Consider the following 27,904-nt stretch of genomic DNA (forward strand, 5'->3'; position numbering starts at 1 on the left):
TCAAGAAAAAGCATACTGGAAAAAATATGTGTTCTGTTGGCCCTTTATGAACGACCTTAATTAGAAAGCAGTCTTAACTCCTGGGGTGGGAATAGTTTTTAGCTTGCCACTACAGCTCCTCCTGCTGCTAATGAGCATGCTCCTTGTAAGGACTCGTTTCTTGTGACAGTTAAAGCTACATGTAAGAGTTATTTCTGTTCACCTTTCTCTCTGTATTTTAACCCTTCCTGCCCAAGTTCTGATTGTGCAAGTAGACTGTCAGGTATTTTCTGTCATTGCTGAGCAAGTTCAAAGTGCTGCAGAGTAACCGAAATGGTGTTTGTGAATAAAAATAAAGAATCAAAGTTTAATTTATTCAAATATGGACTACAGACAAGAATTCATTTAGTTTGACCATGTTTGGATCTTTTCTTTCTGGTAGTCTTTTTTTAATTGACATAAAATTTATAATTGAATAGTTGAATTATTTAGTTCATTATTATGTAATTAGAATCCCTGCCCTGGACATCTGTTTCTCTTATTTAGGCAAGTCACCCCTGGCATAAAGTTTCATTAAATAATTAGCAGAGAAGATGTAAATTTCCTTTACAGACATGATGATGATCCTGTAGACTGCTGTTTATTTTATTAGCTTCTAATTAAAACAGTAAGTTGGTTTCTGAGAAAATGCCAAGGAATAGTTTGTTTCACCAAGAAGTGATATCGAACAGTCACCTCCCTGGATGGCAGTGTGTAGAAGGTGGTAAACAGTTTAGAGAGCTTATTTCCCTTCCCTTTTTGTGGTAGGGGCATTAGAGGGTGCAGGATTTCTTTCCATTGAATAGACCATGGACTGAGTGAAGGAGGTTAAGGGGACATATTTCAGCATGCAAAAAACTATGAATCTCTTAATGTCTAGGGACATTTCCTTGATTCTAGAAAATAACACATTCTGGTAAACAGTTTGTGCCTCTTGGTTTAGGATCATTGAAGGGCTGCTTCTCTTGGTTCAGACTTTCAGTATACTGATACCTTTGGTCTTAGACTTGTGCAGATGCTGAGACATTGATTCTCAAGGGCCAACTAGGGCTGGGTGGTGTTCTTTTAGGATGGACACTGCAGTGCAGCCAGAAGCTGTTGGCAGCATCAGGAGCCTGCCTTAGGACCCATTATTTGAAATGGGATGTTCCCATGCCTCCTGCCTACCAGAACAAATAACTCAGTAGTCTTTATCTATAATGTGGAATGGGTAAAGAAAAATTTCAGCTTGAGGCCAAGCAGACTTATTCCTTAGTTTTGTTATTGAATGCTCATTGGTCAAAGTGGAGAATTAGAAGAAAAGAGAAATGGGCTGGGAAGGCCTCCTTATTTTAGGGAGGGGGCCCATCAAGTGGGTTGTTTGGTGATGACCAGTGATGATTAAGATTATATAAATATGAATTCTGTCCCCCAGTTTAGGAATCATACATTTAAAAATATTTTCTTCATATATCATCCCTGGCTTATTTTAAAATAGTTAGCTGTGGATAGCATTGCTACACTGAAAGAAAATTGTCTTCTCCTTATAGCAAAGAGTTGCTTTAGGAATGGAGATGAGTGCTATGCAGGTAGACAGCACATTTGACAGTTTGAGACAGATTCATGTGAAAAACAGCTTTGTGAGCTCTGCATTTCCAGACACACACTCAATTTTATCAGCTAATGGTGTGAATGAAAGGCTTGTGGTCTCAGTGCACCTCTTTTTCGTTGGAGGTGTGTTGTCCTCATCTTAAGGTCCTCCAGATGTTAAGAATATTAATAAATGCAGAGGATTCAACTGTCCCCCCCTTCTTATGTGAACCCTTCCCTGTCTTCTCTACCCTGCCCCCTGGGGTTGATGGATAATTGCTTATAAGGATGCCCCAGATTTAGAACTTTGTCTCAGAACAGACAACATTTTTCTTTGTACAGCTTTTACTCTAGAATTTTCTCACTGCAAAAAAAAAAAAGGGTGGGGGACATGTCTAAATAGGGTTATTAATGTAAACAGTGTCATTGCTGGTTTGTGAAAAAGGACTCCCAGAGGCAGTGTGGCTCATACAAGGTAAAATCCTTTTGGCTGGCTGCTTTGTAATGATTTACATTTAGATTGTTGCTTGTTACTCTTGTAGGGGAAGGAGAGGGGACCTGGTGTGTTGGTGGCTGTCTCAGTCATCACACCGAGTAGGTTTGGACAGCTTCTCTCAGCAGAGGTGGGAAATAGACTGAACTTGCTTTCAGTTGTTTTCATCAAATACCTTCTTTAGTTGGTTTATTTTGGGGAAAATACCATGTGGTCATGTAGGATGGGAAGAACTAAACGAGAAAAAAATGAAGCTTATAGTTGCTAAGAATAGTGTGTGCCTTCCGTAAGTCAGTGCACAGTTCCATGGGCTGGGGGGCTGTGAGCAAACACTTACATCCTCACTGTCGGGACCAGTGAGTGCTCTCGGATGAAGTGCAGCATCATCTTCTCACAGAGGGAGCCTGGGGTAAAGGAGACAGCCTTCATTGAAATGCAGCCGTCTGCTCCTTCTCACTAGATCCACTTTAAATGGAAAATCAGGACTGCCTGAGAGAAGATTGAGTCCTTCAAGAACTATATATTGAGTTGTAGGCATAGAGGGTGTATTAGTGAACAAAGCAGGTCAAACTTCCTGCCCTCCAGGAATTTACATTCTCCTGGGGGATAATGTTAAAAGGTAAGTGCTATGGAGGAATAAAAGGCAAGTAAAGGGAGTAAGAGAAATGCTAGAGAAGGGTGACAAGAGTGGTCTACATAGGTTGATCAGGGAAGACTTGATTGAGAGTGGTGATCACTTTGTAAGTTACATAAAGTGTCTAATCGCTCTATTGTACACCCAAAACTAATACAGTATTATATGTCAAGTGTAATTTAAAACTAAATTTAAAAAAAGGAAACTGTGACTTAAAAGAGGTTAGATCCCATACAGATCTGAGTGAAGACTGTTACAGACAAAGGGAACAGAAGGTGCAAAGGCCCATGGTGTGGATGGACCAAAGGGAGAGAGCAGCAGGAGATGAAGTGTGAGAGGTGATAGGAGGGCACATCATTCAGGGCCTTTGTACTAAGATAGATGAGATGGTGATGATATGGACCAGTGCTGGTGGTGGTGGAGGGGTGAGAAGTGGTAGGATCTGGATCTGTTTTGAAGAAGATCATCTAGGAGATTGCCTTCCTGAGGTGGTTTAGCACAAACCACTTTGGGACCTTGGCAAGCGGTGCATCCTCAGTATGCAGTGGCAGCAGTTCCAGGACTACAGAGCCCCCTTGTGCTGCTCTTTTTCAGGAGAGTTAGTCACAACCTCCCTATTATAATACAGACTTCATTGCATTTTAGTTACTTTTTTTAAGGTTATATGAAACACAGGTTGTCACACACTATACCTACCTCCATGTGGCAATTTGGCACCAACCCTAGGGTTGTGGTGCAAAGTGTTGCCTCTGTACCATTCCACAATAGAGGCCTGGGGCAGCTCACTGGTGAACAAGCAGGGATATTCCTTAACTCTGAACACAGTTGGAATTATTTCCGATATTAGCTCTGATTCTTATCTGTTTGGAGTAGAAACATGAGTATTTTTGCTAGAAAGTATTATGGACCACCCTTCAAACACTGGCTTAGGTATGGAATTGTGCTGAACGTGGCAGTATAAGAAGTACTAGACACAGTCCCTTCTCTAAAGAATTACATTCTACTTGAGGACAAGCAAATATTCGAGAAAAGGTAGATAACCAATACAAGTAGTAAACAGCTGCAGTCCAAAGAAGGGGTGCAAAGAGATGATCCTGTTTCCAGTTTGAATGGTCTCCACATACAGACGGCTATTTTCAAAGCAACCTAGATTTTTGTTAAGCCATCCCCACCCTCCTCTCCTGGCTCAGACCTAGCTTGTTAGAAGTCAGTGCTGAAGGTTCATGCTTGTCACAATTTGTGGAGTATAAACCAGGCCAGTCAGAGCTGGCTGTTGCTCACACAGGTCTAATTCCTGGGAAGGGACAGGAGCCTGGTCAGAAGAATGCCTGGCAGTACATTAATCAGCTCTTCTTACCAGGCCAAGTACTAACCCTAACCCCCCAATGTGTTGTTTTGGTCAGATTCGCAGTCTGAGAATGAGGCTTCACCAGTGAAGCGGCCACGACTACTGGAGAATACTGAACGATCTGAAGAAACCAGCCGATCTAAACAGAAGAGTCGACGTCGGTGCTTCCAGTGCCAAACCAAGCTGGAGCTGGTGCAGCAGGAATTGGGATCATGCCGCTGCGGTAAGCATCTCCCCCAGTGACACCTTGATGTAGCTTTGAAAAGTATTCTAAGGGGCTGACCCCCTTTGTTCTCCTGTGAACCTCCCTGAGAGCAATAGATTTAGAGTTTGAGAAATCTGGAGTAGAGGATTTTTACTTCTAAACACATTCAAAGAAGCAGAAACATCCCCACTACTTTGTCACACGTTTCTTTAGAGTTACATTGTCACTGCTTACTGCTTTCAGCTTCTTTCCACTGATTTCTCTGGTTCCTTCTCATTGATGACTTATTTAGAAATTAACCAAACTAGCAAAATTCTGGGATATGTACTGTAAAATTCAAATATTAAGTTAATTTTGAATGAGTCTTTTACTACGTATAATAAATGGAAGATTTCTCCTCCCATATCCTTTCTAAATTAAAGTTTGATTAGAAAATTATTTCTTTGAACCGTAATTCATCGGCAGTTAACCTCTTGAAAACAGCTTTAAAGTAACCTCTTCTGTATTAACCTCTCCAGTGTAATACCACCTCTTAGAACTGCTGCACTTTATGCACACCCACCATGGAACAAAGCATAGACCAATTCTTCCTCTCCCTTCAACCACTCAGAATTGCATAGCTGCATCATTTAGGCTGACTTGGAGTTTTCCTGTCGCTCTTCTTGTTTCCTAATTTAAAGCATAATTCTATGGGATAAAACTGTCACCAGGCAGACTTTGAGGCCTAGGTCTAGTCTCTGCGAATCTATACCCTTAGTCCTTAAGAGTGAGCTTAAGAAGCTTCCTTTCACCCCTGGGACAGCCATAGATACCCAACAAGCACCAATGATGGAGGTCAGGGCTAGCTGGTTCTCCCCAGTTAGAAAGTCACAGTTACTCCAAGTCCTTTATCTTCTAAAGACACAGTTGTTGCTGCTCTTGTCCCTCAGTCATCTGCCCTGTTGGAAGTGAGAGAGTACCAGCTTTTCATGGAAACTAAGTTGGAACTCCTGTTACATGCTTGGGTGTGTGGTCTGTAAGAAGATTAGAAGCATATCTTAAATTGCAGGAATGGGGACTGGCATGGGGAGTCTAGGTGTCACTGGACAAGGTTTTAGTTTTTAAATTGGCATTTAGTTTCCTCCTGAATGCTTATGTGAAAGTATAAAGAAGAGAGATAAGTGCAGAGGCTGTCGGCAGAGCTTCCCAACTTCAGTTGTGTTCATGCATGTGGCATGGCCCGGGTGAGCCCAGAATGTTATTCATAGGCTGCTCCTGGATTGGCTCTGCCAGGGAATTTTCAGTTCTAGGTGAGGTAAGGAAGGAATACCGTGGTTAGCTAAGGAAACTCTGGGGCCTGATGGCTGACCACCTTTACCCGTATTGCAGAGCTTAATCTTTTGTGGTGCACATTCTTGCTCTGGTCTTCATGTGAACTATTGGGGGGTGGGGGGCGTTCAGCAGTTCAGTCTGGTACCAGTGTTGTGAAACCTACATGGCCATTTTGCTTGTTGCTTTATAACACAGGCCTTTGGTTGTTCCTAAATTAGAATCAAGGGATTTGCTTGTACCTTATGTTCTTGTTTCCTTCTTGAAAGCAACTGAATCCTGGGTATTACACAGGATTTGCTTTAGTGGATCAAGCAGCTGGTCCATGAGTGTGCTGTCTTGCCCCTGGCAGTGGTTAATACCTCCCCTCCTTGTCAGGCAAGCAGTTTAAAAGTTCAGTTTAGTGCTGAGAGATCCAGAAGTGTTGTAATCAAGTCTCCCAGTTAACTCTTCAGCTTTAATGGACACCATCTATTTCCCTAAGGTCTTAGGAAACTGCTGAAAAAAAATCTAGAAATACATGTTGGATAAATTCATATCCTCCTAAATGGGACCAACTTGGTTGTCTCTGGTAAGTGCGGATTACTCTCCTGTGCTCTTCACCTTTTGGGCAGGAGGCTGGATTGCTAAGTACTTACTGGGTTTGCAACAGATGTGTATTCTTTTAAATGATCTAGTGTGTATCCCTTGGCTTGTGCCCAATTCTGAGGGTCTGCTTATAGAGAGATTGGATTTTTCTGGTGGAGAAGAAAGTTTTGAGCTTTCTGCAGTCCCTCCAGATGTAGCCTTCCCAGAGAGCTGGGAGTTCCGTTTGGCCCACTGAGAGCATTACACTTCTGTGCCCAGAAGGATGACTGAGTGAACTGCCACATTTCAAAAGATGAAGGGCAGCAGTGGGAATAGACACCTCTGGGACTGTCTTTGACAAATAGCTCTTGTGTTCCTCCTGCCTGTCTGCTTGGATCTCTCCAGGAAAGGGTGAGCTGTATACTTATTTCCTTGAGGATGCATAGAGTGTTGGAGAGACATTTAACTGCCCTGAAAGGTTTTAGAGGGGTGGGGGAACAGTACTTTTCTACTGAAAGTGAGGACTCAGGAAGGTAGTTTGAACTCAAACAGCACACTTCTCCACTGCAGAAAATTTATATATATTTATTCACAATCTTTTTTTCCATTCCCCTTCCACTCTGTACAGGTTATTAACTGCTGACAAGAAATTCACATCTCATAAATAATGCTTAAGAGCCATTGCTATATAAATTGAATGTGTTATGAATTGTGATGGGCCTTTTTGTAGCATTCACTGCCTAGAGCAGGAAGAACAGAGGATGTCATTTTCATTAATTTCTAATGAGGTGCCAATTAAAGACAGGGAAGATGCTCCAAAGGGAAGAGTGGCCAAGCTCCCCTGAATCCTCTGCCCTGGGGCTGTCATCCAAACATTGCCAGCAAGTCTTTTCTAAAAATTCCATTAAATTACAGTCTCATGGAGAGCACACACAGACACATTCAGCTTCCCTTTGATCTTCAGAAGAGCAATTTGTAAGACGAGTTCTGAGCCTTCTCACTTAGGGAACAGCTAGAGGTGATAGGAATTGTTAATTGCCAAGACACTCCATGGGTTTTCAGTAAATAGGTGAATTTTGAAGATTAATTCTACTTTGCTTCACTGTGACTAGATAGCCTTTAAATCAACAATACCAAAGTAACACCCTTTTCCTGTGAAGTCACTCAGGATGCCAGTTAGAAAAGGCATGTGGTGAGGATGGGATGATACCCTCCATGCTAGAGTATCTTCAGCAGTTTAGCTTCTCAAGATAGAAAACAGTTGCATAAAAATTGATTTGTTCTATTTTCTACTCAGTAAGCAGATTGACAGTTCATTCTCTTTATAGAAGTCTTTTTCTCTCCAGATGCCACCTAGAGGATGTTCTTCTGAAATCTGGCCATCCTCATCAAATCTGGGCCACATTGCTGCCACATGAATGCTGTGTTTTCTAAGCAGACCTTGCATGATACACATAGCATGGTTTTTTAATCACTGTGCATTTCTTCCCAGGACCACAGAATTAATTTTTAAATACCAGTCTAATAGCTTGCATAAGTTATCACATATATTCAATGGACAGTGACTTAACAAACTGTAAGCTGATACGCTCCCTTTAGGGACAACAGTGCTTTTACTATTCTTGTGAGTAATCTGATTTCCTTTATTGCTTTTGAAATAAACTTTACTTTCACTTTAGAAACTCTCAGTGATGCTTTAGCTGGGACCGTTAGAGTAATCGCCTCCAAGTGCCTCAGTGGTCGTTTCTGCCAAACTAAATTCAGCAAGCATTTATTGAGATACGACACAATGCATTTTGCTAGGTTTTGTGGGAATATAGGAGCCAGATATACAGAGTGTAGGATCTGTAGTCTAGGTCAGTGGCTTTCAATTAAGTGGGTATGAGAACCATATGGAGGATGTGGTAAAACACAGCTCCTCGGCCTTGTCCCCACAGGGTCTGAGTCAGGAGGCCTGTGCATATTTAACAAGTTCCCATATGAGGATGTTGCTTTGAGAACTGCTGTTCTAGACAGTTATCAATCTTGGGGAGCTTTTAAAAAAATAGAATGCCTGGGTTTCACTTTAAACAATTAGATAAAAAGAAGTCTCCAGGAATTTTTAAAAAAATTTTTTCATTAGTTTCTCCCCCTTAGTTCTGTTAGTAATTGTTTTAAATATTTCAGTGTTATGTGGTGTTCCCTTTATCATAAAATGTCCATCTTTGTCTCTTGTTACACATTTGTCATCTTAAAAATCTATTTTATCAGATGTGAGTATGGCTGTGCCTGCTTTTCTGTGAATACTCTCTGCTTGTAGAATCATTTTCCACCCTTTTACCTTAAGTCTGTCTTTGTCTTTGCAGCTTAGATGTGTCTCCTGAAGGCAAGCATATGGTTGGGTTTTGTTTTTTGATCCAGTCTGCTACTCTGTGCCTTTTTATTGGTGAATTCAGTCCATTTACATTTAAGGTAATTATTGATGTATGAGAATTTCCTGTAGCCATTTTATCTCCTGTTTTCTGGTAGCTCTGTGCCTCCATTGGTTCTTTTTCCTTTGTGTTTCTGTCTGTTGTCTTTGTTCGGTGGTATTCCATACTTTTTTCCTTGGTTTCCTCTTTTTTTAAGTTATATGTCTCAGTTTTATTTTGGTGTGTGTGGTTACCATTAACTTTTTTTTTTTAAGATTTTATTTTAGAGAGCGGGGAGGGGAGCGAGAAAGAGAGGGAGAGAAACATCGATGTGCTAGAGATATATCGATTGGTTGCCTCTCACAGGGTCCTGTGTCTCCTCCCCTCCCCCCCCTCCCCCCCAGCTGGAGACCCGGTCCACAACCCAGGCATGTGCCCTGACTGGGAATCAGACCAGTGACCTTTTGGTTCATAGGTCGGCACTCAATTCACTGAGCCACACCAGCCAGGGCAACATTTTATTTGGAAATTAAAAGTTTTTTCCTGGACTACTTGGGAGTAAGTTGCAAATATCATTGCCATTCAGTCCTTTAAGCATCAGTGAATGTTTCCTAAGACGAGGTATATTATTTTATATAACCACAGCACAATTATCGATGTCAGTAAACTGACACAGATACAATGCTTTTTATCAAGTCTCTCATCCATATCCCAGTTTTGTCTGTTGGTCCAATAATGTCCTTTACAAAAAGCATTTTTTCCTGTCCAGCACAGATTCTATTCCATGATCAAATACTGCACTTAGTTGTCATGGCTCTTTAGACTCTTTTAACCTAGAGCACTCTCACAGCCTGTCTTTGTTTTTAATGACACTGGCACTTTTAAAGACTATACCCTTCTCCCCCTACCCATGTACCCACCCACACATTTTTTTAGTAGAACATTTATCATTTGGGGTTTGTGTGATAGTTCTTCAAGATTAGATTCAGAGTACATACTCCCAGCCAGAATACTATGTAAGTGATGTTGTGTCCTTCTCAGGGTTTTATATCGGAAGGCATAGGCACCTATTATCCTCTCATTGTTGGTGTTGTGATTCACTCACCCATTCAAGGTATTGTTTGATGTTTTTGCTATGTAGTTAATACTTTTAGCCTTAGAGCTAGAAAACAAGCTGGGGAAATACTTTTTTAATGCATTTTTTAAAATTTAATTGAATTTATTGGTATGGCATTGGTTAATAAAATTATCTAGTTTTTGAGTGTACAGTTCTGTGTATTGCATAGTGTGTTTACCATCCAAAGTCAGATCATCTTCCATCACCATATATTTGACCCCCTTTACCACTCCCCACCCACCTGCCCTCTGGCAACCACTGTACTGTTGCCTGTGGCTATGAGTGTATTTGTCTTATTTCTTCATTTGTTGTTTTCAGTTTTATATCCCACGTATGAGTGAACTTGGTTACTAACTTTTTCTGGCTGACTTATTTCACTTAGTATTAAATCTCAAGATCCACCCATGTTGTCACAAATGGCAGTATTTCATCTTATGGCCAAGTAGTGTTCCATTGTATGTATGTACCACATCTTCTTTATCCAGTCATCTATCAAGAGACACTTTGGTTGTGTCCATTTTTGGCCACTGTGAATAATACTGCAGTGAACATAGGGTATGTATATCTTTGTGAATAAATGTTTTCAAATTTTGGGGGTAGATACCCAGAAGAGTAGGTTGCTGGGTCATATTGTAACTCAATTTTTTGAGCAACCTCCATACTATTTTCCATAGGCTCTGTTCCAGTTCACATCCCCACCAGCAGTGAATGAGGTTTTCTTTTTCTCCACAACTTCTCCAACACAGTGTTAGTTGTCATTGTTGAAAATAGCCATTCTAATCATATGAAGTGGTATCTCATTGTAGTTTGATTTGCATTTCCTTAATAGCTACTGAAGTTGAGCATCTTTTCATATATATGTTGGCCATTCATATGCCTTTTGGGAGAAGTCTTTTATATGTCTTTTCAGGTCCTCTCCCCATTTTTTAATTGGATTGTTTGTTTTTTTGGTGTTGACTTATATGAGTTCTTGATATATTTTGGATATTAAGCCCTTGTCAGAGGTATTGTTTATAAACATTTTCTTCTATTCAGTTGGTTGGCTTTTTGTTTGTTGCTGGGGGGAAATACTTTATGACCATGTAAATGTCCCATTCTTCACCAAAAAAATGTCTCCAAGGTTTAGCATTCATTGATGATTGTTGCCTGAACCAGTCTTTACTGTGATGGTTGCACAATGATGATTTTCTAACTCTAGCCCTTCTTCTAACATTTACCATTTGGCATTCAATGTTCTTTAGTAAGTGAGAACCCTCTCCCACCCCATTTATTTACCTTTTATTAGTATGGACTCATGGGCTCCTATATTTTTTAATGGTTTCTAATTCATTACTAAGCCTAATTATTTTGGTGCTGAAATTGTCCCATACTGGCTGGCCAGTGGAAGTTCTTTTAAGCTTCTGTGTTTCCATACCATGTTTCAAAACATGTGTCTCTGTGACATGGTATGCCCCTTACCTTTACTGAGTTCTGGAATGAGCCACTTTGCAAGGATTCCCAACATGATTTTAAAATGTGTGCAAAGTAGAAAGTTGTTGGGCCTGAGAGGAAGGCAGACATATGCATAAAGTAACTGGTGTGTTAGGGCAGCCTACCATAAAAGTTTTAGCTGAGGTATGAACCCTATGTTACAGGAATATGGGGAGAGAGAGATAAATTTTAATTGAAAGACTCTGGACAAGCTTCCACAATTAGGGCTTTAAAGGAAAAGTGGGACTTAGATGTGGGGAAGAAGGGAATGCTTGGACAAAGCTGTATCCTGGAGGTGACCTCTGGGCAGCTGGGTGGAGCCTTGGGGTAGAATGAGGAGAGACAACTAAAACGGGAAGGAAGGATTCCAGATTCCAGGCCCGGAGGGTTCAGATGTTGGTTTGCAGTGAGACATTATCAGTGGTTGTGAACCAACACGGTCTAATTTGACTTTTTTTTTTTTTTTTAAAGTAAGCACACAGGAGAGCTGAGGTGGCTGTTGGATCTTTTTAAAGAATAATCTGGGAAGTGTATGAATTGATTTCACTGAGTGAAAAAGAATGAAGGTGTTGTCACAGCCATTGCTGACTCTACAGGGGACTGCATAGTGAACGAGTAGTGATATACTGAGGCTCCATGTGGGGCAAGGTGATTATGAAGCATGTTGGTGACATAAAATTTCCAGGCTGGCCTATTTCACCAGATCAAAAATCACCACAAATAAGCCCATGTGTGTGACTTTGTCTTCACTCTTGTCCAAGTGTGATGTAAACCTGTCAGGAACATTGGGTATTTTATCCTATGACTCTAAAAGAAAACAAGGCAGCAGATAAACAAACAAACAAGTAAGAAAAAGGAAAAGAAAAGAGAAAAGAAAAGGCAGTATGTTCTTATGAAAGGCTGTATTCCGTGTAGAGAGTTCTGGCCTGGATCTGTCATAATACCCTGCTCTCCAAGGAAACACCTGAGATCTTTTATTGTGACCAAATTGATTTGGCTGGTTAGGTGTTACTATTACTGCCATGGAGTGCAGAGTCCATGCTCTGCCATATGTACATAGAGAGTGGTTGCCAAGTCCTCAGCCCTTTAGGAGCTTCTATTTTTTTTTTTTATGCTAAGTCTGGCAGTGAAAGGCAAAAGCTTCTCCAGTACTTCTAAGACAGCAAGTAGGTGTATGTTACCTATGGCTCAAGAGAAGGTGTCCTGCCCACCCTTCCAGAAACACACACACACAAAGTTGATGGGAATTACTATGTTTGTGAAAGCTAAGTAAGGGTTATTAGAAATCTTCAGGCAAATTCTGAGGAAATTCTCTGTTTTTCCTAATCCTTTTCTTTCACTCTCACTATATTTTTACTTAAACAAGAATATGCTGTCTGCGTTCCCCATTTAATCTTTAACGTATAAGAAGTGTCATCTGAAACAAAACAGTCCCTCTGCTGCTCCTCCATAAGTTACAAGTTGAAGTGTTAAAACAAAACAAATCAACCTTTTACTGAACATGAACTTCATGTATTTAGCCTGTTAGTTCAGCACTGTCCCAGAGATCCAGCCTACCATCTGTCCTTTGACGAGGCTGTAGAGAGATTTCAGAAACATGAATAGCTCCCTTCCCCAGCACAGGCATCAAAGACCAAGCTTTTAAAAGACAATGTGCAGAGCACATCTGCTGAAGCCTGTGCCACATCCCTGCTCATACCCTACCGACTGACAGGTGAGCCAGGAGACCCTTGTCCCATGAAGTAAAGTGTTTTCCATCTGCATAGCAAATTTGCAACCACTCCTAGGGTCCATTCTTAGCAGCCATCACAGCACAACAATAATTTTCTCAAGGCTATTTGGGTAGAATACTTACTTCTTCATAGGGAGAAAAATGGATTGTTACAAAAGGAAATTAATTACTGATATTTTATTGTTTTAGGTCCAAGAGTAAATAGTTTCAGTGAATTCTTTGCCCAGCAAGGTTGTGGGTTTGTTTGTTTTTTTTACAGATTTTTTTGAGATATAATTTAGATATCGTAAAATTTACCTACTTTACAGTTCATTGAGTTTTAGTAAGTTTAAGTTGTATAGCCATCACCAAGTTCAAATTTTAGAGTCTTTCTATTACCCCCCAAAACTTCCCTTCTGTCCCTTTTTAGTGAATCTCTACACTCTTCTACCCCAGGCTCAGGTAACCACTGATCTGCTTTGTTAATATAATTTTGCTTTTTCTTGATTTTAATATTGATGGATTCATACTGTATATAGTTTTATGTGTATATTGCATGTTAGCATGTTTTTGAAATTTATCCATGTTGTTACATACCATTAGTTCATTTCTCTTTAATGTTTAGTAGTATCCCATTGTATAGATAATATCACATTTGTTTATCCATTTACTAGTTGACATACCTTTGGGTTGTTGCCAGTTTGGGGATATTATGAACAGGACTGCTGTAAATGTTAATGCACAAGTCTTTGTGTGGCCATGTGTTTTAATTGCTCTTGGGTAGATACATAGAGGTGGAATTGCCAGCTTGAATGGTCAGTATATAGTTAACAGTTTAAGAAAGCCCTGTCAGCAGTGTATTAGGGTTCTGATTTCTCCATAATTTGCAACATTTAATGTTGTCATTCATTTTAACTTTAGCTATTCTAGTGGTATGTGGTACTCTGTCACTATGCTCTATTAATTTGCATTTCCCTCATGACCAGTGATCTTAAGCATCTTTTTCATTTGCTATTTTGCCACTCATATTTCTTCTTTTGTGAAGAGTCTGTTCATATTTCAAATAGTTCACCCATTTATAACATTTACAGAGTTGCCATCTTAAAATATTCTAATATTCTAATATTTCTAATGAATACATGTCTCTCCATTTATTTAAGTCTCTTATAATTTCTCAACATTGCTTTCTATTTTTTAGCATGTCTTTTGTTAAATTCGTATTTTAATTTTTGATGCTGCTGTAAATAGAATTTTTAAATTTATTTTCAGAGTATCCTTTGCTGTGACTTCCTAATAAGTTAGTTTTTATATGTAATCTTTTTTATTCTATAACCTTGCTAAATTCATTTTTTAGTTCTAGATTCCTTGGGATTTTCTCCTTTCCAATGGCTTGCTTGTGTTTGTTTGTTTGTTTGTTTGTTTTTCCTTTCATTTATTGCACTGGCTAGGACCTCCAACTACTGTTTAATAGAAGTATTGAGAGGAGGAAGTGTTGACAGTATACCTCCTTGCCTTTTCCTTAACCTTAGGTTGAAAACATTCAGTTTTTTATCACTGAATATGATTTAGCTGTAGATTTCACGCAGTTGCTTTCCATCTCTATCCCTCACCCTGACAAATTTTAATATTTGTAGCTGTTGAATGCATTTTATGAAAACATAGGAAATGTTCAAATACATTCCCCAAAGCAGATGTTGTTGCCCATGGTGAGCTACCATATTGCCTAAAAGGTCCACAGAACTGTCTTTTGAAGAGTTTTGTCACCCCATGGTTCGTTACTGTTTTTACGGCTAAAGCACACTCCGTTTGCCCTTACTTGTATATGATGTGTGTGTCTGCAGTGGGGAAAGCTGGTGGCCTGAGAACACTCCTTTTTCTCCAACCCTTATGGTAACACACACCCCAGGTGCTTCTCTGGGTTATTCTTACATGAGATAATGAAAGCAAACCACACTGAGAGATGCTTAAAGATACTTTGTTTAAATTAAATGCTTTTACCATAAGACAAAATTTTTTAAATGTATGGGTAAATACCACCAAGATTAAAAAGAGCCTTAGCAATCATTTTGTCAAACCTCATTTTTTTCTTTCATAAATGAGGAAGCTGAGACCAGAGAGGTTGTTACTAGCTTCAGGTCAGACTTGTGTACTAAGTATTGGTATTTCATGCAGCCTTTGATCCCCAGTTCCAGGACTACTGTAACATTTCTGACCCGTGTGACTCCCATTCCCCCTGTCAGCATACATTTCAGCCCACTAACTACGGCTTCTCATCATGCATTCCTGCCCATCCCTCCCTGAACATCTGCTCCGTCATCTCCACTGAAACCAGCTTATCTTTCTGAGGTACTCAGAAGATTTCTTGGTCTTTCCACCAAATTAATACACCTGATTCTTTTAACCTCCTCTTAGTTTGGCCTTCAAGACGTTGCTCAGGACTCATGTGGACCCTTCATGGCAAAATGTCACCAAATTAGACCAGTTGTAAAAATAGTATTAGCCAAAAAAATAAGACTTTGAATTTTTTTTTAAATTGATAACAAGTTGTTGAAAAACCTTTGCTGAGTAATTTGTGTTCACAACGCTATGTAAATATCTGCTACTAGACATACTCAGTCTTCCTACTATATTCTTCTTACGAGTCCCCCTTGAGCAGTGCCTCTTAAAAAATGTGGGCCTGAGACCCTGGGTAGGGGAGGATAGGATACTTCTTTGGAAAGTAAAATTGCAGTTACTCAGGTAATTCTAATATACCCCAAAGTTACACTTAATAGCTCATTTTTCATAAGAAATGCAAAGGTAATTTAAGACCAAATAGAATTACTAGAAATTTCCAGTACCAGGTGATCCACATCATAGATGTTTTATATCAGATGTGGCTGGCTCCATTTTCTTTTACTTTGAGATTTCTATCTTCTGAATTTTTAACACATGCCTTCTTCCACTGGTCTGCTGTCCCCTGCTGGATTCTAAAATCATCCAAAATGACAGGGGCCAGGATCATTCTGCAGCTTCTTACATTCCCTGTTAGAATATAGCCTACAGTGGGTACCTGGGTGGTGTTGACTAATAACTACAAGGAAAAATTAGAAGTCACAGGAATGTGGTGTTCTCGTGAGCCTGCTGATTACCTTTAGGGGAGAGTCCTTTTGTAGTAGTGTTTGAAGGCAGACCCAGGCAAGTGAGCCATAGAATGTTTGGGTCAGTCTCCATGCAAATTCTCGAGGCCAAGGTGCATGTACCACCTGAGAGTTTCCCAGTTGAATATTTGGCTGAAGGAATAAGGTCTAGAGAGAGAACCTTAGCATTATTTATTATTGCATACTTTTATCTGCCTTGAATTTTTATTGGTAGGTGGAGGAAAATCAGACAAAACATACAGGGTAAGGCAAAAGTAGGCATACAGTTATGAGTACACGAAGCACAGAGTTTATTCTTATATTATTACTTATTAATTATTGTATTATTTTCCATATAAACAACTGTAAACCTCCTTTTGCCACCCTGTGTATACTATCAGATAGGGTAGCATTGCTTGCTTGGTCCAATTAAAATTATTTGAAAAGCTATGGTTTAATTAAATACTTGACTTTGGGGTAGGTGTATTTGCATAAATAAAACCTGTGGTTTATCTGCCTCATGAATAAGATGGGCTGTTTGGATGTCACAGACCTACTGTGTGAAAGAAACCTCACTAATCTCTTACTCGTGCCTAACAAACCTGTCGCTCTCTGATGTAAAATCTAAGCACTCAAATAACTTGGAAGTTACCTGTCTGGTAACTTCCAGCCCCCTGAGCTGACACAGCAGAAACTATAACAGTTGTGTCCTGGCACACATAATCCAGCCACCGTGTGCACTCCAGCCTGCAGGAAGTGTGGCATGTCTTAGTGCCAGGCAGTGTAGATTGACTAGGCGCTGCTTCAACTAAAATGAGCCTCTTTGTATAACATGTCCTCCTGCCTCCTCACTCTGACCTCCAGAGTGACCTAGCACAAATCACCGTGCTCTCCTGCGAGCCTGTACTTCCAGTATTTGAATGCAGTGGCTGTGATTTTCCAGCACCTTGTTACTGAAGTGGCAAGATCATTCACAGGGATAAAGAACTGGTGTGAGGGCATCAAGGACATGGTTAGTCACAGGAATGCCAGACTGGACTCAGTGTTTATCTCCACAGTTTTTCTCATCAGAGACCCTCACAAAATCTGGGTGTCTTTTTTAACAAAACTTTTCACCTGCCAGTGTTCTTCTGAGAGTACTCAAAGGTAGTCTCTTTGGTATAGTTTATGGTTGGCCTTTGTTGTTACACTTCTCAGAACATATTAATTGTCTGTCTACATATCTGTCCTCCTGGAATGGGAGGGACATACCATGTTCTTTGGTGGCTCCAAGCGCCTACTGCAGTTCATGGTGTTAACCTCTGGGTGAAGGAAAGAGAACTGGTTTATTGAGCACTTGTTACACACTGGATGCCTGCATCTGTGTTATATCAGTTGACCCCTATGAAAGCATCACTGGACAGTGATACTCCATTTTTAGAAGTGAAAACTCAAGCTTTGAAGGTAAGTAAGGGAATTCCTGGCATTCAAGCCCAGGTCTGTTGAGTTCCCAGAATCCCATCACTTCGTATGTCCCCAAACTGGCCCATGGGATGCCCTGCACAGTGAGATGACTATAGCATGAGTTGTCTGTAGTCTCAGCCATGCAGATCTTAGCCCAGTCCTTAAGCACCCCTCATTTCAGAGGTGCTTTCTTTTGAACGCTGAATGGTAAAAATGTGTACGACCTACTGTGTGAGAACTACTTGAACCATGTTAATGCCATCCCAGTGCACTGTGTTCAGTTGTGTTCCATGTGCCATTTGTTAGTCCATCTAGATAGATGCTCCTGGAGCACAAGGCCCACAGTGCTTACCACCTTTTTGTCCCCCACTGCACTGGGTAATATGAGCCACACTTAATTCTTATTGATGTGTACATTCCATTTTCTCCTGAGTGCTAATTCATGTCCTCATTTTCCTTGAAAACTTATCTCCTCCTGGATACCTTATGCAGTTGACCTCTCCTCGGTGCCCCCGATTTATTACACATAGTGGATTGTATTGATTTTATTTGCAGTTGATTTCTTGCTTTTCTTTTTATGTCCTTCAGCTGATTTCTTCTCTGTGCATCTCCAGCTGCCTTTAAAAGCAGGAACCAAAGACATTTTTTTTCTTTCTCTACCCATCCCCCACACCTAGAGCTCTGTAAACAGGGCACAGATGACCGGTAAATACTTCTGACTCATTGAGTCTTATAGCTTCCTTCCCTTGCTGGACTGACATCCCAGGCCTGGAGCCTGAATCCTTTATTTATTAGAGGAGATTTCTATAGCATCTTCCCTCTGAAGAGATCAATATCAATGAAGTTTGTTTCTGCTTCTGGAAAGTGGTTTTACCTAAGCAGACCAATGTTCTGATAAGATCACATGATAGCCCTTACTTCTCAGCTGTTGGGCCCTGGAGAGGCAGACTCCAAGAAAAGCCTCACCACTTCAAGTTTTGCTATCATGTTCCTGGCAGTGAGCCTGAATATGACTGTGACAAATAGCAGCCCCAGCTCTCCAGTGTTGGTGACATTGTGCTTGCTACAGGAAAAGAACTTGCATTCTGGGAGCACTGCTGTCTTTTGGAAGGCAGATAGGGAGAAGCCCTTCTTGGAACTCAGTATACCTGCGCACTATCCATACCTCAATGTACACTGTTTATGGGTTGTTGATTCACACAAGTGCCTGGTGTCAGTAGTCTCTTGAGACTGAAAAGTCACGCTTCTAGGGAGCTGGATCTCTGGAACAGATCCACAAAGGGCATGATACCTAGACACTCAAGTGCTGGATGGGCAGGGAATTGGCGCTGAGAAATGGTCTCTGCTAGCTAGTGGGAAGAAGAACTGTCCTACTGCAGATTTGGGTAGTTTGGAGTGACTGAAATATTGGAACAAAGTTTAGAGGCCAAAAGCTGAAAAGGGTGTATGAGTCAGTCCTATAATTCATTGGAGAGAAGTACCTAAAATAATTGGATCAGCTGGCTTCTCTAGGGAATTGCTCCCCTTTCCACATCTTGTTTGTACAGGTGTTATTCCCATCCCTATTCAGGGTTAGGTAGAACTCAGTAGGAAATAAAGACGTCTCCTGTGGGCTCTGTAGACGGGTGAGAGGTGCACACATAGAAGCTGCGTGATATGGATACTTACAGCATCACCAGACTTGGCCTGCCCTCGATCCTGCTGTGCAGAAAGCACCCTCTGCTCTCAGATCAGGAGTTACGGCAGCCATAGTTCCTGAGGCACCTTGAGAAGCAAAGAAGAGGGGTGTTGGAGAAAAAGGGGAAGTCAATAGAGAAGAGAAGGACTAGGAATGTAAAGAGATGTAAAGAGGGCTGAAATGGGGATGTGGTGGGTATAGGAAGCCCACCAGCATTTACTCAAGGGTAGAGTGATCTGAGGAGGGTGCCACTGCTTATTCCCATCTGAGAACTGAAAGCTGTTCTCTTTCCCTGTTGCCTGTGGGTTTGGAAGGAGGAGATGGCAAGAAGTGCCTGTGTTTCCTTTGGATACCTCCTTATATGTGGCCACGGGGCCTCACCAACTGTTGTGCATGCTAAAATGTGCAGTTCCTGGGTGGACAGCTGGAAGACAGTTGACACTGGTTGCCTGTGTATTCAAAAGAGTACTCAGGCTGCAGGGGAGCTGGGGGAAGTGTAACATACAGGTATTAGATGCTCTCCTCAAAAATTTTCTACTAAGTATCAGTCAAGATACTGCTTTTGATATAGGAGATGGGTGGTTGTTAGGCCATAGCATGGGAGGCAGCAGACAGTGGCTATAGAAGACATTTCCCATGGATTGAGGAGACATAGTCTAGCAGTGGTCCACTTGTTTCTAGAGGACCTGAGCAAGCCTTTTCCACACTGGATTATAAGCATACCTGTTGTGCACTTCAGGCCACTGCTCTCCATACACACACTCTTCTTCTTGAACCATGTCAGCCCAGTAGCCCCTGGAAGACAGAAGCTGTGAGTCAGCACATGATGCAGTGTGTGTGTCCTTGTGGTTAAAACACAGGATGACATCTGCTCTCAAGAGCTATGCATTACGGTGTTACAGATTCACTCAGGAAGGGACAAATGTTCCAGATTTACAAATGAGAGGGCCAGGTTTGTGTCAATACTCTTTTTTAAATAACCAATTACTTAATTTTTACCTTTAAGTTACAATTGATGTACAATACTTTATTAGTTTCAGGTGTATTACGTCATGAGTAGACATTTATATAACTTACAGAGTGATTACCCTGATAAATTTAGTGCCCATCAGACACTGTACATAGTTATTACAATATTATCAACTTTATTTCCTGGGCTCTACTTTACATTCCCATGACTATTCTGTAACCACCAATTTTGTACTTAATCCCTTCACCCTTCTCACCCATACCCCCTCCCATCTGGCAACTGTCAAAATGTTCTCTATGAGCCTGTTTCTGTTCTGTTAGTTTATTTTGTTTTTTAGATTCCACGTATACATGAAATCATCTGGCATTTGTCTTTTGGTCTCATTTCACTTAGCATGGTACCTTCTAGGTCTGTCCGTGTTGTCGTCGTTGGCAAGATTTCACTCTTTTTTATGGCTGAATCATATTCTAATGGGTATGCAGCACTTCTTTATCCATTCATCTGTTGATGGACCTTAGCTTGCTTCCATATCTTGGGTATTATAAATAATGCTGCAATAAACATATGCATGTATACATCCTTTTAATTTAGTGTTTTGGATTTCTTTGAATAAATACCCATAAGTGGAGTTGCTAGGTCCTTCTATGTCTCTTATACCCTTTGTTTTAAAGTCTATTTTATCTGGTATGAGTATTGCTACCCTAATATTTGTGCATTTGTTTCCCTTGTCATGAAATATGTTTTCCCATTTCTTTACTTTGAGTGTGTATGAGTCTTTTGATCTTGAGTCTCTTGCAGACAGCATATGTAAAGGTCTTGTTATCCATTCAGTCACCATATGTCTTTTGATTAGAGCATTTAATCTATTTGTATTTAAAGTAATTGTAGATAGGTGTGTATTTATTACCATTTTATTATTCATATTTTTAATCTTTTTTCTTTTTAAAGAAGACTCTTTAACATTTCTTATAATACTGATTTGTTGGTAATGAACTTCTTTAGCTTTTTCTTGTCTGGGAAGCTTTTTAACTGTCCTTTTAATTCTAAATGATAGCTTTGCTAGGTAGAGTAATCTTCATTTTAGGCCCTTTCTTTTCATCACTTTGAATATTTCATGCCTGCAAAGTTTCTGTTGAGAAATCAGCCGACAGTCTTACGGGAGCTTTCTTGAAGGTAACTAACTGCCTTACTCTTGCTACTTTTAAGGTTTTCTCTTTGTCTTAAACCTTTGGCATTTTAATTTTGATATGTCTTAGTGTTGGCTTTTTCATAGTTTTTTAATTTATTGATTTTGAGAGAGAGACACACAGACAGACAGACATTAATTTGTTGTTCCACTTATTGGTTGATTCTTGCATGTGCCCTGATGCAGGGATCAAACCCACAACCTTGGCAACCTCAGCAGCTCTAACCAGCTGAGCTATCTAACAAGGGCTGGAGTGGGCTTCTTTGGGTTCATCTTGTTTGGGACACTCTGTGCTTCCTGGACTTGTATGTCCATTTCCTACAGCAGTTAGGGAAGTCTTCTGTCATTATTTTTTGAAATAGGTTTTCAGTTTTTCACTCTCTCTCTTCTTCTGGCACCCCCATAATGAGAATGTTGGTATGCCTGAAGTTGTGCCAGAGGCTCCTTACGCGGTGCTCGTTTTTTGGAGTCTTTGTTCTTTTTGCTGTTCTGATTGGGTATTTTCTTTCTCCTTATATTCCAAACTGCTGATTTGATTCTCTGCTTCATCTAGTCTACTGTTGATTCCTTGTAATATTCTTTGTTTCAGTTAGTGTATCCTTCATTTCTGACTGGTTCTTTTTTATAGTTTCTATGTCCCTTTTCATGTTGTTGAAGATCTCACTAAGTTCCTTGAGCATCCTTATAACCATTGTTTTTGAACTCTGTGTTTGGTAATTTGCTTGCTTTCATTTCATTTAGTTCCTTTTCTGGAGATTTCTCATGTTCTTTCTTTTGGAACCTGTTTCTTTGTCTCTTCATTTCGGCTTTCTCCTTTTGCATTAGGTAGAACTGCTACCATCTCCCAGTCTTGGTAGAATGGCCTTATATAGCAGGTGTTCTGTAGGGCCCAGTGGCACAGCCTTCCCAACTCACCTGAGCTGGGCACTCCAGGTGCACCCCCCCATGTGGTCTCTGTGCTGTTGTAATTGAGCTTTAATTGCTGTTGGTGTCACTGGGAGGGATTGACCACCCTCTCCCCCACCACCAGCAGTTTGAGCAGCTGCGAGGACCAGCTGTGACTACGTGGAGGAGCTGCTGTGCAGGAGCTGACCACACAGAGCACAGCTCACTTCAGTGGGGCTTTAGTGCCCACCAAGTCCACCCCTAGATTGTGTTGCTTGTAGAGGTGGTTGGGTTGTAAGCCAGCATGGTCAAGCTCTTCACCACATTTAGTGGCTCTGAGGCCTCCCAAAAGGTGTAGGCCAGGGTCAGCCACCTCCTGTAGCCTCCCTGGGACCACCTGGCATAAGTTACTAAGCCATCTGCAATGTGTTAATACTCTAGCATCAATTAAATTGATCCTCCCTTGAACTAAATTGTTGTCCTAGGATTAATATTATGTTCAGTTGTTCATTATCTGTACTCACTGAATTTATGATCATGAGTTATAGCAAAGTTTTAATTCCAGGAGAGTGTCTAATGCTATCTTGGACATCTTGGGATGCCTTTCAGAGTGACCTCAGCAAATACTGGCTCATACTCACCATGGCAGTAGAAAAGAATAGTTATGAAAGTGAGGAAATAAGATACTCCTTAGCCAGACAAACAGTTTTGGGATTGTGCTCACTGCACCCCTGCTCACCTAGGTGATTGGAAGTAGGCAGTGTGGTAGCAGGCCTCTCCAGGACTGGGGTGAGGAGCCCCATTACCAGGATTAAATATTCTTTTATTGCTAGAAGTAATTCTTTTCTTTTTAATGAGGCAAATGTTGACTCAAATTATTTATTCAATCTACTTACTAATCTTTATTGAGTTCCAGAGGAATGGCAGAGAACAAGACTGACAAAGCCACTGACCACATGGTACCCTTACTCCTTAGAGGAGAGATGCAGTAAACAGGGAACAGGTCAGGGATATGCTGATGGGAGTCAGTGCCGTGATGTAACAGAATGACAGCGAATGAGGAGGGTGACAGAGCTGGCAGAGGGAAAGCCAGCATCTGGAAGGATGTGAAGGCTGAGCTAAGATATAAAAGCTAGAGAGCCAGCCATTTAGAGAGTGAGGTGGAAAGTGTGCTAGACAGAGAGAGCAGCATCGGCTGTGGGGGCCAAGAAGGCAGCGCTGGAGCTGGAGCACAGGGCACGAGGAGAGGAGAGAGGCAGGCAGGAGCATGGGGGGCGGCTCACAGGCCTTTGCAAGGAGTTAGAATTTTATTCTAAAGTAGTGGGGAGGCATTGACGGGTTTTAAGCAAAGCAGTGACATGATTTGATTTCCATTTTAAAAATATCCCTCTGGAAGATACACATAACTACTTGTGTATGGATAGGCTCTCAAGAATATGTAAGAACCGGTAACGGTGGTTGCTTTGCCTCAGAGGAGGGTAACTGAGAGAATGGGGCTGGAGACTTAACTTTTTGCTGAATATTTTATACAAATTGAGTTTCCATTATATTGATATGTTACCTATTCAAAGAGGAATTAATTAACAAATATTAAAAAGTAAAGCTCAGAATAATTACCCTGGAAAAGAAAAAAGAGAAAGATAGTTGCTCCAACTGTGGTGAGGGAGAAGGCCTGGAGTGCAGCAAAGTCAATCCCGGCTCTGCTGGTTTTCTTCCTGTTCCATCAGCATGCTGCACTCATTCTTGCCAGAGGACGGTTACATGAGATGCAGAGAAGCAGGGCGGGTTCAGGAACGGCCAACAAGATGACTAAAAAAGATGCTGTGAGGGGTAAGGGAAAGAGAGGAATCAAGAATGAGTCCTGGGTTTGGCCTGAGCAGCTCTATGGATATGGTATCATTAACTGAGGCAGGGAAGATTGGAAGGTGAGCTAATATAGGGGTCAAGAGGGTCAAGAGTTCTGGTCTGAGCATGTAGAGATAGATTCCTATTAGTTAGGGTGCTTGAGTTTGGAGTTTAGGGGAAGAATGTGTGGGTGGAAACAAGTTCAAGAGGTACCAGCATTTAGATAACACTGAAGCTGTGGGTCAGATAAGATTACTTAAAGGGGGGAACATAAAAGGAGAAAATGCAGGAAGACCGAATTCTGTGGTGGTTTTTGGAAGAGAAGCTAGTAAAGAATTCCAAGGAGCGACAACCATTGAAATGGGAGGAAAATTAGTGTGATTATCGCTGAAGATGAGAGAGAGAAATACTTCAATAAAGAGGAAAAAATAGACAAATACTGCGGAGAGGCCAAGATGAGGATATTGGATTTGGCCACTTGCATTCTTGACTGTCTTTTACTTGTCTCCCCTGAGGTTCAGAAAACAGTCTGTTTGTAATTGACTCTCATTCACTCACTCAAGCAGAATATTTTGAGTGAGCCATGCACTGTTCTAGGCATAGGGGATGTGTGATAAATTACAGAAGCATTGTTCTTGTTTTCATAAGATCTAGTTAGAGAAACAAGATAAATGAAAAAAATCATATAAATGATTTTATAATTGTGACTAGTGACTGAAGGAAAAGTCCAAGATGCCATGAAAGCCTAGAATGCAGTCCTAGCCCACTCTGAGCACCTAGGAAGGTCATCTTGAGGAAGAACCATTGAAATAGTCCTGAAGAAGCAAGAATTTAATTAGGAGGTCAGTGTGTCTAGAGCATAGAGTTACAAGAGGTAAATGGCATAAAGCAGGGACATCAGACTCATTTTCCCCAGGGGCCACATCAGCCTCGCGGCTGCCTTCAAAGAACCAGATGCAATTGTAGGACTGTGTAAATGTAACTACCCCGTAACAGTTAAGTGAGAGCTCGGCACTGCCACTGGGTAGAAACAAGGTGCCAGGCAGATAAAACAAGGTGGAGGGCCGGATTTGGCCTGAGGGCCTCGTGTTTGCCACCTGTGGCATAAGGTGAATGAAAGAGGCAACGGGAACAAGAGTGTACTGAGATGGTGACATTTATTCTATTAATTCTTGGGAGACTTTTAAAGGGTTTAAATACTAAAGTCTGCTTGTCACAAAGAGGGGTGTACGGAATCACTTTGGCTGCTAGACAGAGGATGGATTTGACGTTGGTGACAACCTAGAGGAGGCTGTTGGAGTAGCCTGAGCAAGAGATCCTGGTGGCTTTGACCTGATGGTGGCAGTAGAGATGGAAGAAGAGAAAGGATTTGCTCTTTGGAAATTGCTTCCACAGGACTTGGTAATTAAATGAGAAGAATGAGGAAGATACCAGTTGATGACTCCAGGTTTGTCTCATGAGCCACTGGCTGCATGGTGGCCTCATTCTCCTAGAGTGGGGGACTCTGAAGGAGAAGTAGGTGTGTGGGGAAGTAGTAGCAAGTGTTCCATGTTTGGTGTCTTCAGTCAGGTATCCCAGACACCAAATAGATCACTGGATACAGAGGCATGGAGCTCTAGAGAGAGTTCTGGGCCAGAGAGAGGAGCTTCAGAGTTGTCAGCATATACAGTTAGAATATAAACTTTGGGAAAGCATGTGGTAAGATAGAGAGTCCAGCACTGAATAGTTCTAATATTTTATGGACAGTAAATGAGGAGCTGCCAGAGAAAGAGAAGGAAAACAAGGAAAGCAAGTATGTCACAGGGCCCGTTGGATTTAGCATGTTCAGGCTCCATTCATGCTGGTGTTTTTATACCCAGACTGTAACCATTGGAAGTTTTCATGCCCGAGCCCCCACCCCACCCATTCCCCAAGTGAAATGGGTCTGGGCTATGAGGACAGCTCCTGTGACCTGTCCAGGTAGAAATTCTCTAGAATCCTGGAGCGGGCTCTCTGTTCAGTGGTGGGTTCACTATATATAGCCCGTAATCTGACTTCAAATTTGAACTTATGTCTGCAGTCAAACAATCTTCTGCCACCAAATAAGGCTCTTTTCCTCCAGGGGAGGTGTGTTTAAATAGACTAACTTTAAACACAGAGAATCAAGAAGCTAGCATCTCAAACTGCACCCCCCCCCACTACATACACGTGCACACACAACAGTGAACAGCAGATGTGGGACTTGTGACCTTAGAACCCAGATTGTGTGAAAATAGAGAAGTGTGCTTATACTCCTAAGGTCCTCAGAATGACCTTTCTGAGGTACTGGGAAAACAAGAATCACGTGGACTTTTCATTCTCGAAGGAAGCACATAAGACAAGTGTGCGTGATGTGGCCACAGTCTGGGTAAAAGCATCGGTTGTTTGCAGTGTCCACAGCCCATTGCTTTCTCTCTCTCTCATCCTTTCACTGCGGCTCCCAGCTCATTGGTCTCAGGGAAATAAACACAGGGCTCTTTGACACGTCAGTACGTGACCAAACTTGGGAATGCATGTGCTCTGCCTCTGCTTAGGAAAGAAGCTTGCAGAATTCTCAGCCATACCTGTGGAGAAGCCCCACAGGAGCAAAAAAAAGCTGCTCTCTGCTGTCCTTGGAAAGTTTCTATGTCCCTTTCATTGTGTCCCTAGCACTGAGTGCTTTCCAGCCTGCCTTGTGTAGTTTTCATGTATTTAAATCAGGTTTCTCTAAAATTTACATATCTTCAACAGAAATCTTTATGGAACTTGTCACTTACTATGCATTTATAGTCTGTACAGACAGGTTTGTGGGAACTTGTGCATCACACATTTAAAGGAAGAGTTCCCTGTTCAATCTCCTTTGTCAGTACAGGCTTCTCAAAGGAGAAGGGAACTGTAATCTAGACTGAGCAGTAAAAGATGGCAGAGTAGAAGCCATAGGGTAAGCAGAGCAGGGGTTGGGGCTCTCAGCCTAAAGCCAGGTTTGTGAGGTGACAAGATGACAACAGCTGGAGGAGCCACCCCGGTCCCAGCCAACCCTCTCTGTGCAGGGACTTGGCGTGCACTGGCTGCTGTAAGGCCCGTAACAACCCCGTGTCGCAGGAAACACAGCTGAGGCTCTAAAAAGTTGCACAGCTTACCTGCAACCACACGGCTTTAAGGTAATGCGGCTAGAATGTGAATCCGTACTCAGGTTCCGAAGCATGAGTTGCACACTGGATTATCTAGAAGGAGAACTTGAGGTTGAGGTTCCTTGTTAAGTAAGGGACTTGCCATAGGTCTCTTCCAACGCACGTCTGTCATTTTTGTACTCCCTACAGCCTCAGCATGTGGACTGAAAGGCTAGCAGAGAAAAATGTAGAAAGTATTCCTTTCTTTCCCAGGTGTTGCTCTGGAGAGAGACGCATGGCATTTAGTCTGATGCCCCTAATGGCACTGTCACTTGGACACTCTGTGACTTGAATGAACCATCTCCTGCTAGTTTAGCCCTTGGGGATGGCCACAGTCCAGCCAGCAAGCCATGGGCCCAGGCTATGCCCTCAGGGGCTGTTGAGTAATTTGAGTGTGGCCCTTTTTCTTTGCTTCACTTCATCTTTGGAGCTGGTTTTCTGGAAGACATTTCTGTTTGAGAAGATAATCTTTTAAAGGACAAGGAAATGCTGAAAAATAAGGCCAAACAAATCAGCAGCCTGCCAAGAGGAGGAGAAGGTCACCTGGAAAAACAGAAGTTTTCTACCAGCACCTCACTATTCTCCTGAGGCATGGCAAGGAGGCCAGGAGTACAGGCACTCCCTAGGGTTCTTCAGATCCTAAAATCTGGCCCAGGTACCGAGAGACTAATGCTGCCTGCTCCCAGCCACTGAAACGAAATGATGTTTGCAAGAAAGACCAAGCCATTATTCCGTTGAATTGCCTTGAGCCCTTTTCTCTTAGTTTTTAAATGTATGTTCA

At 41.5% G+C, this 27,904-nt stretch overlaps 1 protein-coding gene across 3 annotated transcripts in view; it reads left to right on the forward strand.

The window, feature by feature from the left end:
- The window catches only part of ZFAND3 (zinc finger AN1-type containing 3), a 331,480-nt gene that overhangs the window by 294,078 nt on the left and 9,498 nt on the right, over positions 1 to 27,904 (forward strand). For 2 of the 3 annotated variants that reach the window (XM_036024063.1, XM_028508535.2), the window contains one exon: positions 4,118 to 4,285. In XM_036024063.1, the coding sequence (XP_035879956.1) occupies positions 4,118 to 4,285 (168 nt within the window). Of the gene's footprint in view, positions 1 to 4,117; positions 4,286 to 7,945; positions 7,951 to 22,101; positions 22,763 to 27,904 lie in introns of those variants that run through there. The other variant, XM_036024062.1, reaches the window with a different exon arrangement.

Source organism: Phyllostomus discolor, chromosome 4, assembly GCF_004126475.2.
Source record: "Phyllostomus discolor isolate MPI-MPIP mPhyDis1 chromosome 4, mPhyDis1.pri.v3, whole genome shotgun sequence".
NCBI lineage: Eukaryota > Metazoa > Chordata > Mammalia > Chiroptera > Phyllostomidae > Phyllostomus > Phyllostomus discolor.